Here is an 18377-nt window from a genome sequence, read left to right as displayed (position 1 = left end):
GGAATGCTAAAAATTGACATTCAATGTGTAACCTCTTCAATTACACTTACCAGCTGGGAGAAAAGGAGATGCACTTGCAAAACAGCTATGCTAGGACTCCAGCTGCTTGGCTCTGCCTAATTTAAAGGGCCAGGCTCAGAAAGGCATGCTGTGACATTTCCTTTAATAGGGCAGTGCTCCCCGATGAGTTACAAGAAACCAGACAATCACAAAAGAATGTGCTCCAGACAGAATAAGGGATAGTAGATATTAGATATATCTGACAGATATATTAAAAACAAGTTTATTACTAGCCTCAACTTTGCCAGTTCTCGCTGTACAGTGAAACCCTGCTATAATGCACCCCGTGATAATGCGAATTCGGATATAACGCGATGATCATAAGGTGGCTACGGCCGCCCCAAGCAGGGGGGGGGAAAAAAAAAGTGCCTTCCCCCCTCCCTCTTCCCCCCTATCCCCGCTTCTCCTTTTGGCAAGAAGAGCCATTCTCCTCCCCCGCTGCTCCTTGCTCTTCCTCTGCCCCTTGCATGTCTCCCCTGCTCTCCCCAAGCACATGGCTGAGTCCCCGCTGCTGGAGCTGCACCCTGTCAGTTACTTTTATGGGCAGTTCCCAAACCCAAGTGGTTTTCTGCCCAAGAGAAACTGACTGGCTTGAAATGGTAAATTTTTGTAACCCCGCTATACCGCGACCCTGCATTTATCGCGATCAAATTTCTTGGACCCCAATCATTGCGTTCTAGCGGGGTTTCACTGTAATTTTGATACTCCATCCAAATGGCAGGAGCAATAGTTAATCGCTTGATATTACTTGTTTCAGGCTCTAGAAATTGACATGGTTCTAATTTGAAAACTTAATTAATACTCAAGACATTTTGCATACTTTTCTTTTTACAATTAATTGAAGTGCCAAGGAAATTAATTTCTTTAAAAAATCACATTATTTCTTAATTAAATGCAAAATCTACTGAAACAGACAAGTTTCCACTACTAGACGAAGTACCATTTTCAAGACCAGAATGAGTTTTATATTCATCTGATGCTCAAATTACTTGAACAATTAACCTAAAATCATTTTATTTTTTAACAAAGTTTAGTTTATTCCACACCTTTAAAAACAGTTTGTGTTGTGTGGCAATCACATAAAAAACAATTCTCAGTGAAATAACACTTGAGGAGTCACCTTTGAAAAATATAGATTAAGTTCATACACGCAGTGAGACAGTGCAAGAAAGGGTTAAATATAAATGGTGAGTGGGTCTTCATGCAAGAGAGAGTGCGTTTTATAAAGCTCCATATATCAGAGGATAAGATACCAAGAAACCAGTAGCAGCTTTTGATTATAATAAATTGGTGTGCAAGATTTGCGTGTGGCTGTCACCCAGATAAACTGTTCCTACGAACAAGAGACATCTATTTCTGTAGCTGACAAAATATCAAACATAGACTAGCACTGGACTGGAAGAATGTAATTAAAAGGAATTACCTAGCAAAAATTCTAGTTCATGTAGGTGTTTCTCTGCTCTTCATAGTGCGGCTGGACTAAGTTTCCCCAATCATATTTGAAATAAGTCTCTTTTTCAGGGATGCAGTTTGGTACAGTTGATCATTTCACCTGAAAATGTACTTTCCCCTGTGCTCCAGAGAAGCAAAGACTGCTCTGTAATACAAATCAGCTGAAAGAAACACTGCTGGCTCCAAGAGTTTCCTGAGAAAATGACAATAGTTCATAAAATCCATTTACTTGGACTCAGAGATCTCAGAGTGTCTGCGGATCAGGCTGAACTTGCCAGTAGGATCCGGGATGTACCACTTCTCCCAGACATCAGCATATGAAGCTGTTCTTCCCCAGGGTTTGAAATGCCCATTCCAATGGAGCAACTTGGCAGCTTTCACAAACTGAGGAGAATACCTTTTTCCAGTGCTAGAGCCTTGTATTGAAAGAGAAGCAATTTGCAACTGCACATTAGAACGTGAAATAAAGGCAGTAAAATCATCTTAGCATGCAAGATTTTAACTTCACAGTTATGAGTTGCAGATGTAACAAGGGATGGCCTTAGTTTGAGGTATGGGGGACGGGATTGGCAAGTGAGTCAGTCATTACAAATTAAGACTTTTGGGGCCAGATTCTCAGGTACAGCTAAGCACTGCTTTGTGCCATTGCTCCTATTCTGGAGTCGTTGTGGCCTTCCAGTGTACTTCAGAGCATTCTTAGGGCTGCACTACTTGTAATAAAAACTAGGGCTGTCAAGCACTTAAAAAAATTAATCATGTTAAACAATAATAAAATACCATTTATTTAAATATTGTTGGATGTTTTCTACATTTTTGAATATATTGATTTCAATTATAACAGAATAAAGTGGTACAGTGCTCATTTTATATTTATTTTTGATTACAAGTATTTGCACTGTAAAAAAACAAAGTATTTTTCAATTCACCTAATACTGTACAAGTACTGTAGTGCAATCTCTTTATCATGAAAGTTTAACTTACAAATGTAGAATTATGTACCAAAAAAACTGCATTCAAAAATAAAACAATGTAAAATTTTAGAGGCTACAAGTCCACTCAGCCCTACTTCTTGTTCAGCCAATTGCTCAGACAAACAAGTTTGTTTATATTTGTAGGAGATAATGCTGCCCACTTCGTGTTTGCCTGTTCTCACTTTTTCAGGTGATGTATTCTCATGACACTGTTGTAGCCGGCGTCGCAAGATATTTACGTGCCAGATCCATTAAAGATTCATATGTCCTTTCATACTTCAACCACCATTCGAGGGGACATGCGTCCATGCTGAAGATGGGTTCTGCTCAATAACAATCCAAAGCAATGCGGATCAACACATGTTCATTTTCATTATCTGAGTCAGATATCACCAGCAGAAGGTTGACTTTATGTTTTGGTGATTTGGGTTCTGTAGTTGCTGCATCAGACTGTTGCTCTTTTAAGACTTCTAAAAGCATGCTCCACACCTCGTCCCTCTCAGATTTTGGAAAGCATGTCAGATTCTTAAACCTTGGGTCAAGTACTGTAGCTATCTTTAGAAATCTCACATTGGTACCTTCTTTGCATTTTGTCAAATCTGCAGTGAAAGTGTTCTTAAAATGAACATGTGCTGGGTTATCATCCGAGAGTGCTATAACATGAAATATATGGCAGAATGCAGGTAAAACAGAGCATGGAACATACAATTCTCCTCCAAGGAGTTCGGTCACAAATTTCATTAACACATTTTTTTTTAACGAGCATCATCAGCACGGAAGCTTGTCCTCTGGAATGGTGGCCGAAGCACGAAAGGGCATATGAATGTTTAGCATATCTGGCACATAAATACCTTGCAGTGCCAGCTACCATGCAAATGCCTGTTCTCACTTTCTGATGACATTGTAAATAAGAAGATGGGAGCATTATCTCCTGTAAATGTAAACAAACTTGTTTCTCTTAGCGATTGGCTGAACAAGAAGTAGGACTGAGTGGACTTGTAGGCGCTGAAGTTTTACAATGTTTTGTTTTTGAGTGCAGTTATGTAACAAAAAAAATTACATTTGTGAGTTGCACTTTCACGACAACGATTGAAAAATACTATTTCTTTTGTTTATCATTTTTACAGTAAATATTTATAATAAAAAAAATACTTTGATTTCAGTTACAACATAGAATACTATATATATATATATGAAAATTTAGAAAAACATCCAAAATATTTAATAAATTTCAATTGGCATTCTATTGTTTAACAGTGCGATTAAAATTGCGATTAATCACGATTAATTTTTTTTAGTTAATCGCGTGAGTTAACTGTGATTAATCGACAGCCCTAATAAAAACCAAAGTATGATCCACAGGCATTTGAGTTGAAATAGCAGCTCTGTTCTTCCAAATATACTATGAGGACACATCAGAGGGCATCTTCCAATATACTAAATGCGTTTAATAATGTAGAAAACTTGAAAGTAAGTTCAGCTTGTGCAAGCCCCCTGGCAGCTTAAAAAGCAGCAATCATTGGTTCTGAAATGAGGCTGCAGGAGCTCTGAAAGTGGGGAGAACAGTGTAAAGCAGAAAAAGATGCATCCCCGCCATCCCCCTGTGTGTGTGTGTGGGGGGGGAAGTCAATTTGCTGCATCAACACAACATTCAGCTATAGACCTGACAGAATGCATGTGGGGAGGTAGTAAGCATAGCAGGAGGGAATAATGTGTCAGGATTTCATTTCATACATACCAAGATGTCGGACGTTCCACATGGGATCAATATTAGAATGTTGCTTGTAAAATACAATTAGCAGTGGTGGTGTGGCAATGCTACCTGCCAGAGTTCTGCTGTATAAGTCCTCTCTAGAGGGGGAGATGAAGTTATTAGCTGAAGGTGCAGATACAGCTCTAGAATGGTCAATTTTCATATAACTACTTCACAGAGGAAAAGCATGCTGCATTCTGTCTGGCTAGCTACTTATGTAGACCCCACTATCCTTCATTCCACAGTGAATCTTCATCACAGTAACCCCAACCCCTGACTTGTCTACACCCGATTTCTGTATACTTACGCTACATTAAGTGTCATCCATTTCTCCAATTGCTTAGTGATGTTCTGTAGTTTCCATTCTGTTAGATTAGCAACAATGATCCCTGGATTGAAAGAGCAGGTGCTGGCTTTCATGGCGAGCTTCCGGATTGTTTGTTTCTTATAGTCTAAAAATCCAATATAATTGTACTGAAAACAGAGCAAAAAGTGGATTTTAGTTTTAACTGCTCCCAAATAAAATGCTCCCTCCCCCCTGCGCCATCACAGTTAAAAAAAATTTCAGTGCCCCTGGTAGAGCAGAGGATTGTTGTGTGGATAAAATATTTTCCCCTTCCTTTAGTACAGGATAGAGCCTGTGGTTTAAGAGGCACGACACCGTGTAAAGCTTTCACTATAGAAGTTTTCTTATGCTTTCAGGAACGCTCATTCACCTTAATACCTAAAATCTAAGATGTCACCAATCTCACCACTAGTCCGAGCATATTATATGCACACACAAACTAAATCTTATCTATAGAATGTTAAGTTCTAGACTGCACGTTCTTCACAGCAGCGTCTTACTCCCATTGTACAGCACAGTTGTAAATTCAAAGAGCTCTGATTATGTCTCTACTTTTGAATGTGATCTCAACTTGGCTTTCAGTAGTGCCCACAACTAACCACAGGTGCAATACTTCAGGGGCATTTTATAGCACTTGACCATCTGAGTAACTAATTTGTGGGTACAGTCAGATACTTGACTTCCTAGTGCCATAAAATTTATCAGCAAGTAAGTAGGAACAAACTCAGAGGCCAATTCTGAAAATGAGAGTCTGAAATATTGATATTATTTTATCTGAACTGTTCAGACCTGATTCCCTGCTCCACGGATGGCAAATTTATTAGAGGTTGAGTCACAGTCATCTGCAAATGCAGCTGCATGGCCAGGTTTCAGTGGTGTGTTGTGAAGTTCAAGGATATCATCTGAAAAATTCAAACCAAGTAGAGAATCAAAACACAAATATTGCTTAAGCTTTAGTTCATATGCTTTTTGTACACTCTGTTCCAGTGTTGATACCAACACAATCTTACCCAACTCAAAACAGAGCTACATCTTTTTAAACAAGAAATAGGGCCAGGACAATTAAATGTTTAAAAATATATTCCTTTAAATACAGTACATGCCAGTTATACACAAGCTTACATTATGTGGAAGTATACCTCTAACTCCTGCATCTCAAATTCTACTCTGGCCAAATCACCCTGCTGATCACTGGGGGCCTAATCCAACTCCCACTGAATACAACAGGAGCTGACATCAAAACCAAGGTCTTTTGTTTGAGAAATGGATTTTACATTAGAAATCATACATAATATAAAGCAGAGGTGGGCAAACTACGGCCCACGGGCCACATCCGGTCCACGGGACCCTCCTGCCCGGCCCCTGAGCTCCTGGCCTGGGAAGTTAGGCCCTGGCCCCTCCCCTGCTGTTCCCCTTCCCCCGCAGCCTCAGCTCGCTCTGCCGCCGGTGCAATGCTCTGGGCGGCGGGGCTTCAAGCTCCTGGAGCAGTGCAGCTGCAGAGCCACAGCCTGACCCGGTGCTCAGTGCTGCGCAGCTGGCTCCAGCCAGGCGGTGCGGCTGCCTATCCTGGTGCTCTGGGCGGCGCGGCTATACCGCCGCCAGCCACCGGTGCTCCAGGCAGCACGATAAGGGGGCAGGGAGGATGGATAGAGGACAGAGGAGTTCGGGATGGTGGTCGGGGGTGGGGGTGTGGCTAGGGGTCGGGGCGGTCAGAGGGCGGGGAACAGGGGGGTTGAATGGAGGCAGGAGTCCCCACGGGGCAGTCAGGAAGGGAGGGGGGGTTGGATGGGGTGGCGGGGGGCAGTCAGGGGACAGGTAACGGGGGGGTTGGAAGGGCCAGGAGTCCCGGGGGGGCTGTCAGGCGGCAAGAAGCAGGAAGGGGTGGGGCCGGGCCATGCCTGGCTGTTTGGGGTGGCACAGCCTCTGCTAACCGGCCCTCCATACAATTTTTGAAACTCGATGCGGCCCTCAGGCCAAAAAGTTTGCCCGCCCCTGATATAAAGGGAGTGAAATGAAAAATAATCTGGGGGGAAAAAAAAAGTCAAGTCCCTTGTTTGTTGCTGTGGTCTTGTTAGGTAAAGAATTTTCTCCCTAGAACACTGCAAGATTCACTAGGGAACTGAGAATTCTACAGTAGTTTTACTGCTAAAGTTGAAAGAACTTACATTTTTATTTTTGTAATAAAATACTTCTTTTGTGGGAGATTTAAACAGTTAGTAGAAATTAACATTAACATTGTCAAAGAAAAGGTGTTAGGAAAATCATGAGTTTTATTTTGCATATATAAAATATATTTTAGATGCTAAAATTACAATAACATCAACACTATCTTAACAACTTGGTTAAACTAGACAAGGTACAAATATGAGAGCCAGCAATCTTTATGCTTCACCAGGGCAAAAACTGACCAAGTAGGGATAGGAAAAAGTTTCTTCTGAATGTATAGACTTGCACAGATTAGGTGCATTTACAGGGTTATTGCACCTTTACATGGGGCAGAAGCATTTGGCTAATTTCTGAGACAGGATAGTGAACTATATCCATTCCACCAAGGCAATTCCTATTCACTTAGGAAGAAAATGTTCAGTACCTTGCACTATTACATCATCATCCATGTATATGGCCTTCTCTGCATGAGGAACGAACATAGGTAAGTAGAATCTTGCAAAGGTTAACTGTGAACACAAGCAAGCAAGAGAAATGAGAAAGTGACAGAGTAATGGGGAAATCTAACTGATATCCCAGCCACTAATTTTCTGGAAATGCCAGTACCCATGACAACATATTCAACAAAAGAAAAATAACCATCAAGGATGGGAGTTTTTTGCTTTTTAAAAAAAACAGTTAAGGGCAGAATTTTCAAAAATACCTAAATGACTTAGGAGCACAAGCTCCATTGAAAGTCGGTGGAACTAAGTCACTTCGACCCAGATCCTCAGAGGTAGTAAGGCTTCTAACTGCCATTAATTTAGGAGCCTAAGTACCACTGTTGATGTGGGCATTAGGCTCTTTTGAATATCACAGCCTAAATGTTCGTACGGCACTTCGGAAATATAAAGTGCTCCATATGGCCCTGCTTCTACAATGCAGTTAACTAGCCTGAGCACCTGCACAGAACTGCACTAACTCAGTGGAACTCCACACAAATGCAGGGATCAGTGCTAGCAGATCACATTTCAGAACTGGGGCCTACCTGATCTGTTTTAAAATATTTTGCTTATAATAGGAAAAATTAAGTTGGTATATCGTATTTCTTGGAATAACCAGCTATAATTGAACGATTCACTCATATTAATCATGACTAGATGCAAAGGGTTAATAATGTAATCAATGGACATTTATATAATACTTGTTATCCTGAAAGATTCCATTATACCAAGGAATTATATTTCTCACTAATGAAATGTAGCAATCTTTGAGTTCCAGAGCACACCAGCATTTTGCCTTAGTTTAGGATAGGAAGGGAATGACTCCTAATCCAAATGAAAATGTAGGTGGATTTTAGGGAACCAGAATGTACTTATCCAAATTGGAAAATGAACAGGACTTTGGAGTTAATACTTCTACTCTTGTGAAAAGAGCTCTGGGATATTTAATAACCACAAATTATCTGAAGGGATAGCATGTCCAACTGCAGAGCATCCCCTGCTGGTACATTGGTTTAGTACAGAATCAGAAGAGTGCCATATATTTAATTACCACAATCACTACCTAGCGTTAATCTCTATGGGGTAGGTTGTGCCTGCCTCATTATTTCTAAACTGAATATACAATTAAGTTTGGACAAGAAGCAAACTTTCACATCTATGAAAATACAGGTTAAAAACACACAGAGAATAAAGCTATAAAATAATAGCTATAAATCACAGATCTGTCCAGATATAACTAGTACGTCCGCCTACATCATTTATCAACATATGTTACCACTGATTCATATTTACAACAAATAACCAGCATCATACTCACTGGTTTTATGGAATCTGCCTGTTCAGACTCCACTTTCACTTTCCCTTCCAAAACACGAGGGTCGAAATCCAAAATTCGGTATTTCACCTTTTTCAGAGCAGTTTTACTCAGCCACGCCCTGCCCAGGGAAGAGAGGAAGAGGAGTGGCACATTTACAAAAAAGAATAAGCATGGTTAAATGAGAAATGAGATCAAATTAAACCAGAAATAAAGAGGAGATCATCCAAATGATAATGACACAAATAAGTGTCGGTCTGGTTACTCTAGCTTGGTTGTTTTCCCTAGCTATAAAATGTGCATGTAGTATATAATCTATTTGACTTCAGTACAGTGCTGTATGGATACAGAGATCTGCCTATATAGAGCTCGCTGCAGGATTGTGGCCCTAGGTGCTGGCTAATGGAATTTTCTGAGATTTACTTTTCAAGTCATTATAGTATTTAGCCTCAGAAACTCACGCTCCCATTACAAAAAGCATTACTCAAGATAATCAGTGTTAACTTTGACCTTCCAGTTAACTGGAGAAGGGAGATGGGGAAGGCAGAAAAGGGTCAAACATCAATCTAAAAATCTAAACTTCACTGCTAGGGCTCATCTTTCTATGATGGAACCTGTCTTCTATTAAAAAAATAATTTCCTCTATCTCATGTTTATCCTGTTTTCTTTAAGTATGCACAACAGCAGAGTGGGATATCATTCCTCTGCCACATTTATGGAAGCAAATTTCTTACAGTTCTTTTTTTAATGCTGTAAATTGAAATCTCTTACTAAATATCCCACCATTTGTGGCGGTTTTTTTGTGTGCAGCTGAAAGTCAAACAAATAAAAGAAGGATCAAGGGCCTCATACTGAGAAGTCAATGGGAGATAAGGGCACTCAGGACTTCAGAGAATTGGGACCTAAAATGAATACTAGTCATTGTCGGGAACAAGACAAACATGGGAAGAACCTGAATCCTTGGAAACTCTGGATTTTCTTGGCTCACTGGTTTTGACAGGTCCTCAGTGTTTACTTGTTGTAGTAAATTTTGTTTAAGTTAGGAAACAAAGAACACAGAAATCAAGCAAAGCAGAGCTACTCCACGCAGACTGCAGTCTACACCTGGAATGTTACAATTTCAAGAGGCACCTACAGCTGCTTCCTGAAAAAGAAATGATCACAAGGTCGGGTAATAAAGCAAACAGGTAGGATTGCAATCAGTTTTCAAAGGTCTGGATTGTTGGACCAGATGGTGTTTTCCTCTTCTGAAAGTTAATCCTGTCTGACATTAATGCAACAAGCTGAATCTGGAAAGCACAGTTTACCTCAAATGGTCCACTGTATCATTTAGAGTGACAATATGAAACACCACGTTGGATTTAGTGTTATGATAAATGCTGTTCATGGCTGCAATTACACCTCCAAGCCTGTCATCCGATGCTGTAATGACCACAGGAATTTCCTGATCATTTATTTCGTCAGTCAGCCTTTGAGGAGCCTCGGGTATGAAATCTATAGGCTGGAGTCCTAATGGACTTGAATCTGCAGGACAAGAGAATGGAATTATGTATATTTGTTCTACAAATAAATAAATTATTAGTGTTTGAAAATTCTTAACACCTCCAATTATTTCTATTTATACTGTTCTTAGAGACCCCAAGCAGGGATCAGAACTATTACAAGTTTTTAAAGCTAGGTTTTGTACAAACTTGTAATAGTAAAGACAATCCAAGCCCTGAACTTGTCATCTATATTAATCACAACACATGAAAATTACAATAATAATATTATGCAGACATATAGATTTCAACTCCCCAATGAGCCAGCATGGCAGGGTACACAGGAACATCAGAGCTCAGATTAAATTCCGTCCTTCATTCTTTAATTTCAAGGCTTTAGTAACACAGAGAGCTAAAGTGGGTCTTAGATACAATGAGCTGCACTCTCAGCTCAGCGCATAGTCTCCCTCGCTTCTACCCTTCCCAGCACCATCCTCTCTTCCAACTCTCTTTTTAATTCCTCTGAGACAGAAACCAAGGAAACACCATATTAATGCTGCTATGGTGTCATCTACTCCCCCAGCTGACAGTACACGAGTGTCTCACAGGCCTCCTAGATATCTAAAATGACCTAAACTGAACCCACAACTATTTATGCCTGCAATGTGCAGATACAAAAATGGATGTTGGTATTTTAAATTAGCCAATTGAACAGATTACCTAGGAATATGGTAAATTCTCCATCAATTGGAGTCTTTATATCAAAACTGGATATTTTTGAAATTATTGGACGCCATGCAGGAATCACTGGATTAAATTCTATGCCCTTTGTTAGGCAGAGTGTCAGACTTGATGGTCATAATGGCCCCTTCTGGTCTTAAAATCTATGAATGTCTGACTTGAGATACATAGCAATACTACTGCACCATCAAAGCTGTCATTTTTCACTAAATGTAGCTGCAGCACAAACTGCTGGATTCCATCTGTATTTGCATAGTCGTGACCCCATTACAATGAAGTCTACAGCAGACACCCTCATCAGGACCAACTTCCTCTTAGTTCTGAGGAAGTTAGTAAAAATCTAATGTTAATGGAGTACAGACATAAAATTTAGACAAAAAGACAGGAAATCCATGCATTCAAAATACACTTCATTATAGAAGGGATCTATTGTTATTACATTGCAGAAACCATTTTAGTATGGCAGAGGTTTGTTTCGGATTAGGTATGCATTGTGCTACTGATCTGAAAAGAAAACTCAATATAAAAAAAAAGCAACTGTACCTGCTACATCTCGTTTCAAAAAGTCACTGAGACCTAGAAGATTGTGATGCAGAACTAATAAAAATATAACAATAGCAAGTACAAGGATGGCAATGTTCACTGAAACAGAGAAGAAGAGAAAGGTAATTAGGATAATCTCACAGATCAGGAAAAGCTAACAGCACAAAAGTTCTTTATTTGTCTGCTTGTTTTAAATATGTACCTTTTCTGAATGTCATTTTTCCCTTGTGTCTTTGTTTATAAGTGAAGCCTCTTTACAAACCTGTAAGAGGAAAACATACAACAGTTACATTCCACTGCCTGTACATGCATATGGGAGACACGCTATGACTGAGGGTGTCAAAAATTTGTCACAGAACATGGTGAATATGCCTCTATTCATGAGCTAAAACTGCATTGTATTTTAATGCTCACCAGGTACTTACAGCTAAGTAGGCAGCCAGCTAGGGTGCCACCTCTAAGGGGGACATTCCATGTAATGAGAGGGAGAGAAACAGAGTGTCCATCTGGGGAGGAGGAATAAATAGTAAATTATGTTAAATTAGTACTTATACAGTGCTTTTCATCCACAGATCGCAAAGCACTTTATGAAGGTGGGCAAGGATCATAATCCCCATTTTACTGACAGAGAAACTGAGGCAGAGGGGCTACGTGATTTGCCCAAGCTCATCCTGCAAGTCAATGGCAAGGCTAAGCATAAATGCAGGTCTCCTGACTCCTAGTTCTGTGCCCCATCCACTTGAACGTGTTTACAGATTGAGAGAGTGTCCACTCAGATGGGGGTGGAGACAGAGATGAAGAACAGGACAATGTTTTAATGGAGATAATCCCCATTTTGCCTTAACCCAAACTTACTGTCAACTGGAAAAAGTGCATTTTTCCAGAAAAGACATGATGACTACATGATGAATTATGCAAATCCTTGAGCTATCAAACTAGCTCTGCATGGAAATACTTTAACATTCAGTTTGCACACCACTGAAACAACAGATCTCTTTTGTCTGTCGGGCACATTCTGTACGGCTTCTGGAGACTATGAATAGGTTCTTCTGAAGTTGAGCCAAACTATCCAACTATCCAAGCAAGACAGTGTCTCAGGAGCAGGGCAAATACACACACATATTTCCTCCAAAAGAGGCTAGGAAACCTTTTGATAAGTATAGTGCATTCTTTGCTCATTTAAATTCCTAGCAAAACATGTTATGCATTTTTCAAAACATGTCAGAATCTACACACCCCTAACGTAATGGAAGAACAGCAGCTGCAAGATCCCACACAGGACAATTAAAAAAAACAGTATAAGAACAGGTATGGCCATCAGTTTATGGAAGAAAAAACAAATAAACCTAAAGGCAGGATGCAACTTCTATACTACTTCACTTATAAAGACCACTACTGTAATCCTTGTATGGAATGTAGGAAAGTCAGGATATATGGCTCAAACATACTTATTCATCACTTAACTATGATGATGATAACAACAAATGTAGAACACAAAGTGCACATCCTGTAGAACGCCACTTAGCTTTCCAAATAACTTGTAGAAAACATTTACACTACTTTATAGAAAGTTTGCAATAGGTTGAAAAAGTGCTACATTAAATCAGCCACTGCAAAATCTGCAACTGGAAATAACAAATCACACAGAGAAAACACTTTGGCTCTATGTTACACATAATAGCCGTGCTAGTGCTGTTTTATTCCAGCTAGGGACTTTAACATCTCACACACATATCAAACAAGCGCCACATATCTTGGCATAATGTTATACATACAACACTGTCAAAGCTGTCAGCAAAAGAATGTAATCTAGCTTAGTTTTTTTTATACATAGAAATCGCTCTGTTGTGAGTCCTCACCTAAAACCTAAACATGCTGCAATGCTCTATCAGCAGATCCCCAGCACTCACTGTGAACCTAATATGATAAATCAACCTATGGAGGAAAACCAACTTCTCAAGGAAACTGGTTTCAAGTTTCTCAAGTTATCTGAAATGCTAAGGGAAAAATATTTTTAAAAAACCCACCTATGAAATAGGGCTGTCAATTAATCATAGTTAACTCACGCGATTAACTCAAAAACATTAATCATGATTTTTAAAATTAATCATTATTAATCACAGTTTTAATCACACTGTTAAACAACAGAATACCAATTGAAATGTGTTAAATATTTTTGCATGTTTTTCTACATTTTCAAATGCACCTCTACCCCGATATAACACTGTCCTCAGGAGCCAAAAAATCTTACTGCGTTATAGGTGAAACCGCGTTATACTGAACTTGCTTTGATCCGCCGGAGTGCACAGCCCCACCCCCCCAGAGCGCTGCTTTACCGCGTTATATCCGAATTCGTGTTATATCGGGTCACGTTATATCGGGATAGAGTTGTATACTGATTTCAATTACAACACAGAATACAAAGTGTGCAATGCTCACTTTATTATTTTTATTACAAACATTTGCACTGTAAAATGATAAATAATATTTTTCAATTCACCTCATACAATCTCTTTATCATGAAAGTGCAACTTACAAATGTAGATTTTTTTTGTTATGTGACTGCACTCAAAAACAAAACAATGTAAAACTTTAGAGTCTACAAGTCCATTCAGTCCTACTTCTTGTTCAGCCAATCGCTAAGACAAACAAATTTGTTTACATTTACAGGAGATAATGCTGCCCGCTTCTTATTTACAATGTCACCAGAAAGTGAGAACAGGCTTTTGTGTGGGACTTTTGTAGCTGGCATTGCAAGGTATTTACATGCCAGATATGCTAAACATTCGTATGCCCCTTCATGCTTCAGCCACCATTCCAGAGGACATGCTTCCATGCTGATGACGCACATTAAAAAAATAATGCATTAATTAAATTTGTGACTGAACTCCTTGGGGGGGGATTATATATCTCCAGCTCTATTTTACCCGCATTCTGCCATATATTTCATGTTATAGTAGTCTCAGATGATGACTCAGCACATGTTGTTCATTTTAAGAACACTTTCGCTGCAGATTTGACAAAATGCAAAGAAGGTACCAATGTGAGATTTCTAAAGCACTCGATCCAAGGTTTAAGAATCTGAAGAGCCTTCCAAAATCTGAGAGGGTGTTGCTCTGGATTTGAGGGATGTGTATACCCCAGAATGTGATGAAGTTAATTGCAACCATAGAACATGTAGTTAAGGGTTAATTTGGAGACAGGCTTTCAGAAGCAATGTCATATCTAGCTGGCAGTTTCTGCTAATCAGAATGGGAGGAGGGGACAAACAAGTAAACAACTGAGAAAACCTTGGAGGTTGGAAAACCTGGACGCCTCTGATATTAAAAGTTTATTGAAAGTAAGAAAAGTGATGTTATAGTAGAGGTCATTGTGATCTATGTGTTTTGTAGAAGTTAGTTATAAAAGATTAGCTAATACAGTGTACTTTGGAGCAGTCCTCTGAAATCATCTTGAGAGACGTTTTTCCTGATACCTTTTCTCCCAGGTGGGTGAGCAACTGGACATTGTGAACCTGCTGTTAATTACTCAATACTGTTCCAGATGTTAGGTAAATATCTGGGATGTTTTCAATTTATTGCTTATGTTTGTGTGTGCTTAAATCTAATAAACTTCAGTGTTAGACAAGAGCATGCTTACTTGCATGAATCTTATCAGACAGAATTGCTATGTTCCTGCTGATTTATTCCGTACACCACCTGGAGTGAAATAGTTAAGTTGCCCCTGCTGGGGGTTCTGAAAACCCTGGGTAACAAGAGATGAGGTGTGGAGCATGCTTTCAGAAGTCTTAAAAGAGCAACACTCCGCTGCAGAAAGTACAGAATCCGAACAACCAAAAAAGAAAATAAACCTTCTGCTGGTGGCATCTGACTCAGATTATTAAAATAAACATGCATCAGTCTGCACTGCTTTGGACTGTTATCGAGCAGAACCTGTCATCAGCATGAATAACACCAACAGACCCTGGTTGTCGGTGGGCAGGATCGAACCGGGGACATCTGGAGCTTAGTGCATGAACGTCTATCGCATGAGCTAAAAGCCAAATGGCTCTAGCTAAGGTTGTAGAGTAGACTCATTAATTGCTCTCCAAGTGATCTCGGTGCCACTAGATGGACAGAACACCACACCCAGAAGGTGTGTACGTTACGCATGTCCTCTGGAATGGTGGATGAATCATGAAGGGACATATGAATCTTTAGCGCATCTGGCATGTAAATATCTTGCGACGCCGGCTGCAACAGTGCCATGCAAACACCTGTTCTCACTTTCAGGTGACACTGTGAACAAGAAGCAGGCAGCATTATCTCTTGCAAATGTAAACAAACTTGTCTGTCTGAGCGATTGGCTGAACAAGAAATAGAACTGAGTGGACTTGTAGGCTCCAAAGTTTTACATTGTTTTATTTTTGAATGCAGTTATTTTTTGTACAAAATTCTACATTTGTAAGTACAACTTTCATGAAAAAGAGATTGCACTACAGTACTTGTATTAGGTGAATTGAAAAATACTATTTCTTTTGTTTTTTTACAGTGCAAACATTTGTAATAAAAAATAAATATAAAGTGAGCACTGTATACTTTGTATTCTGTGTTGTAATTGAAATCAATATATTTGAAAATGTAGAAAACATCCAAAATATTTAAATAAATGGTATTCTATTATTGTTTAACAGTGCAATTAATCGTGATTAATTTTTTTAATCGCTTAACATTCCTACTATGAAACATGCTTTACTGAAGTCTTTTTAAGTGATTAAAAACAAAGCAGTGTTAGACAAAAACATAAAGACGTGCCTCATTTATTAGTATGCAAAGTCAGAAAAGTAAACCCACTCTGAACAGTTTCCAGAGCAGTAAAAAAATGCAGTTTATTATCTTCCTACACAAAAACAGAAAAATTGTTTATTCATTGCTCAAAGTCTCTCTCCACACAGCAAACATGCAATATATGGGCCTGATTTTATAAACACTTGCTCAAATATATAATTTCATTGAGGTCATGTGGACTTCTCATGCAAACAAGGATTGGGCCCTACAATAATTACAGACAGAAAAAGAGTCATTGTGTGTGTATAATTATTACATAAATGTACATGTTTTTCTATGTCCTTTAATAGAACCAGAAAGGGTTTTGATTAAAGTATTGAGTATTTACTTTTTCTGAAAATACTTTCAGTGAAGACATATCCCCCCCCCGATTCACAAATACTGATGCACGTTCTTTTCTTTACATATAAGTAGCCCCATTCAAGTCAATGGAACTGCTCACAAGCATAAAGTTAAGCACATGCATTAGGTGTTTTCAGGATAAGACATAAGTGTATAATCAAGGGCTACACAGATGCTAAAAAAGGTAAGCACTGTGATCTTTTTTTCCTCTTTACAAATTAAGCAAATAGCAAGAGTTTATCACAACTAAACAAGTTTACCCTCAGACTTAATGATACAACTACAACCTTTGGTGGAATCTCATTTGTGCTAAACTACCTTGTGAGCAGTACAGAACTAGTTGTATTGAACATCAGATTTGCAGTCCCTATATATATATATATATATATATATATATATCTCGATTATCAGTAGTTGTCACACTCTCTGAAACTGAAGACCCCCTTTTCTGTTTTTAGGAGGGAAAAGGAAAAAATAGAAAGCTCCTTGTCAAATGCTTACATCTTTTACAAAAAGAACTAAAAAAAAGGGTTGGCACTTCAGGAACCCTCCCTCACCACCAAAATAATTTCAGATGTGACACATGTATGGCGCAGAGATAGGCTTCACTCTATTTCCTAATGATTCATCTGTTGCAGAACTGCACGGTTTAACACAGGGGTTCTTAAATTGGGGATCAGAACCCCTCAGGGGGTCACAAGGTTATTACAGGGGAGGTCACGAGCTGTCAGCCTCCACCCCAAACCCTGCTTTGCCTCCAGCATTTATAGTGGTGTTAAGTATGTAAAAAAGTGTTTTTAATTTATAAGGGGGGGGGTGCACACAGAGGCTTGCTATGTGAAAGGGGTCACCAGTACAAAAATTTGAGAATCACTGGTTTAACAGGCTCTAAAGGACCATTGCCCAGTGAACAAATTTAACGTTCTTGCATCAACATGGTAGGTCCCACACAGTTTAACTACATAAGTAATATCCCCACGAAGGCAGAAACAGCCCAGCTGGAACGCAGGCTACATGCCCAGCTTTGCAGACCTCAAGCGGGTAACATTTATATTTTAGACAAGGCACCCGATGTTTTCAGTCGCCTGCACCATACTGTGGGGCAGATCATGTGCCAAGGCAGGGGCGCTGCCAGGACTGCTTTGCCCAGGGCTGCGCTTTCTCTGCTGCCTGCCGAGCGGCACTGCTCGCCCCTTGCCCCTCGCAGCGATTGGTGCAGAGCTTAATTTGTAATGAAAAGGGTGCCTGGGCTCAAGCAATTTTTTTCCATTCACACCTGATGCAGCAAGCCCAGAGGTGCCGGGTCTATGAACTGCCAAGCCCCAAGTACTGGATCGGTGCCCCTGCCGGGGGGGGGCGAGACAGCCGCGGTGCTGAGAATACACCTTACCTGCGTGCCCGGGGAGTCGGGCTCCTCGCGCTCCCGGTCCCCGCCGCCAGGCAGCCCAGAGCCAAGTGCCAGCTCAACACAACACAGCGCTAGCCGCAGCAGCAGGCGGCTGTCAGCGGTTGGCCGGTCCTCGGGTATCCACCGCGCCGCCTGATTACAGAACAAGAACTGTGCGCCCCAATATTATTTAGGAAGGCACGTTAGACCTAGCACATCACAGGGCTACCCTCAAACCCGAGCTTGGAGCGAAGGGAAACAGCCCAGCCAGCGCACGTTCCGTCCGGCAGTGTGTTAGACACACCTATGCGCTAAGGACCCCGCACCTCAGGTCCTGGAGCGCTGTTAACTGTTGCCATGGAGACGCAGCCGAGTGTCGCGTAGGCCGCAGCGGAGCCGGGAGGCGGATTGTGGCTGGGGTTGGCTTTGGTGTCCTACTGGGGTCGGCCGCGGAGGCTGGTGCAGTTGTTCAGGCAGTTGGCTCGGACAGCTCCCTGCCGGAGGCTCACGGG

At 40.3% G+C, this 18377-nt stretch overlaps 1 protein-coding gene across 3 annotated transcripts; it reads right to left on the bottom strand.

The window, feature by feature from the left end:
* Positions 1-512: 512 nt before the first annotated feature.
* GLT8D1 (glycosyltransferase 8 domain containing 1) lies at positions 513-18323 on the bottom strand. 3 transcript variants are annotated; one of them, XM_024195693.3, is made up of 11 exons: positions 17869-18323; positions 11725-11816; positions 11513-11572; positions 11311-11409; positions 9853-10069; positions 8549-8666; positions 7173-7257; positions 5372-5484; positions 4544-4710; positions 4222-4334; positions 513-1928 (listed from the first exon to the last, which is right to left on the bottom strand). In XM_024195693.3, exons 3-11 carry the CDS (start codon positions 11526-11528, stop codon positions 1738-1740), a joined length of 1119 nt encoding a protein of 372 aa, XP_024051461.1. In that variant the 5' UTR covers positions 11529-11572; positions 11725-11816; positions 17869-18323; the 3' UTR covers positions 513-1737. The 3 variants fall into 3 exon arrangements, with proteins under 3 accessions (XP_024051461.1, XP_024051460.1, XP_024051462.1); XM_024195692.3 differs by having other exon boundaries at positions 11736-11816; XM_024195694.3 differs by lacking the exon at positions 11725-11816.
* Between the last annotated feature and the right edge of the window lie 54 nt (positions 18324-18377).

Source organism: Terrapene carolina, unplaced genomic scaffold (genome assembly GCF_002925995.2).
Source record: "Terrapene carolina triunguis isolate 2854851 unplaced genomic scaffold, T_m_triunguis-2.0 Scaffold232, whole genome shotgun sequence".
NCBI lineage: Eukaryota > Metazoa > Chordata > Testudines > Emydidae > Terrapene > Terrapene triunguis.
Note: the sequence above shows the minus strand (reverse complement) of the source record. Positions and strands in the feature narration are given on the sequence as shown.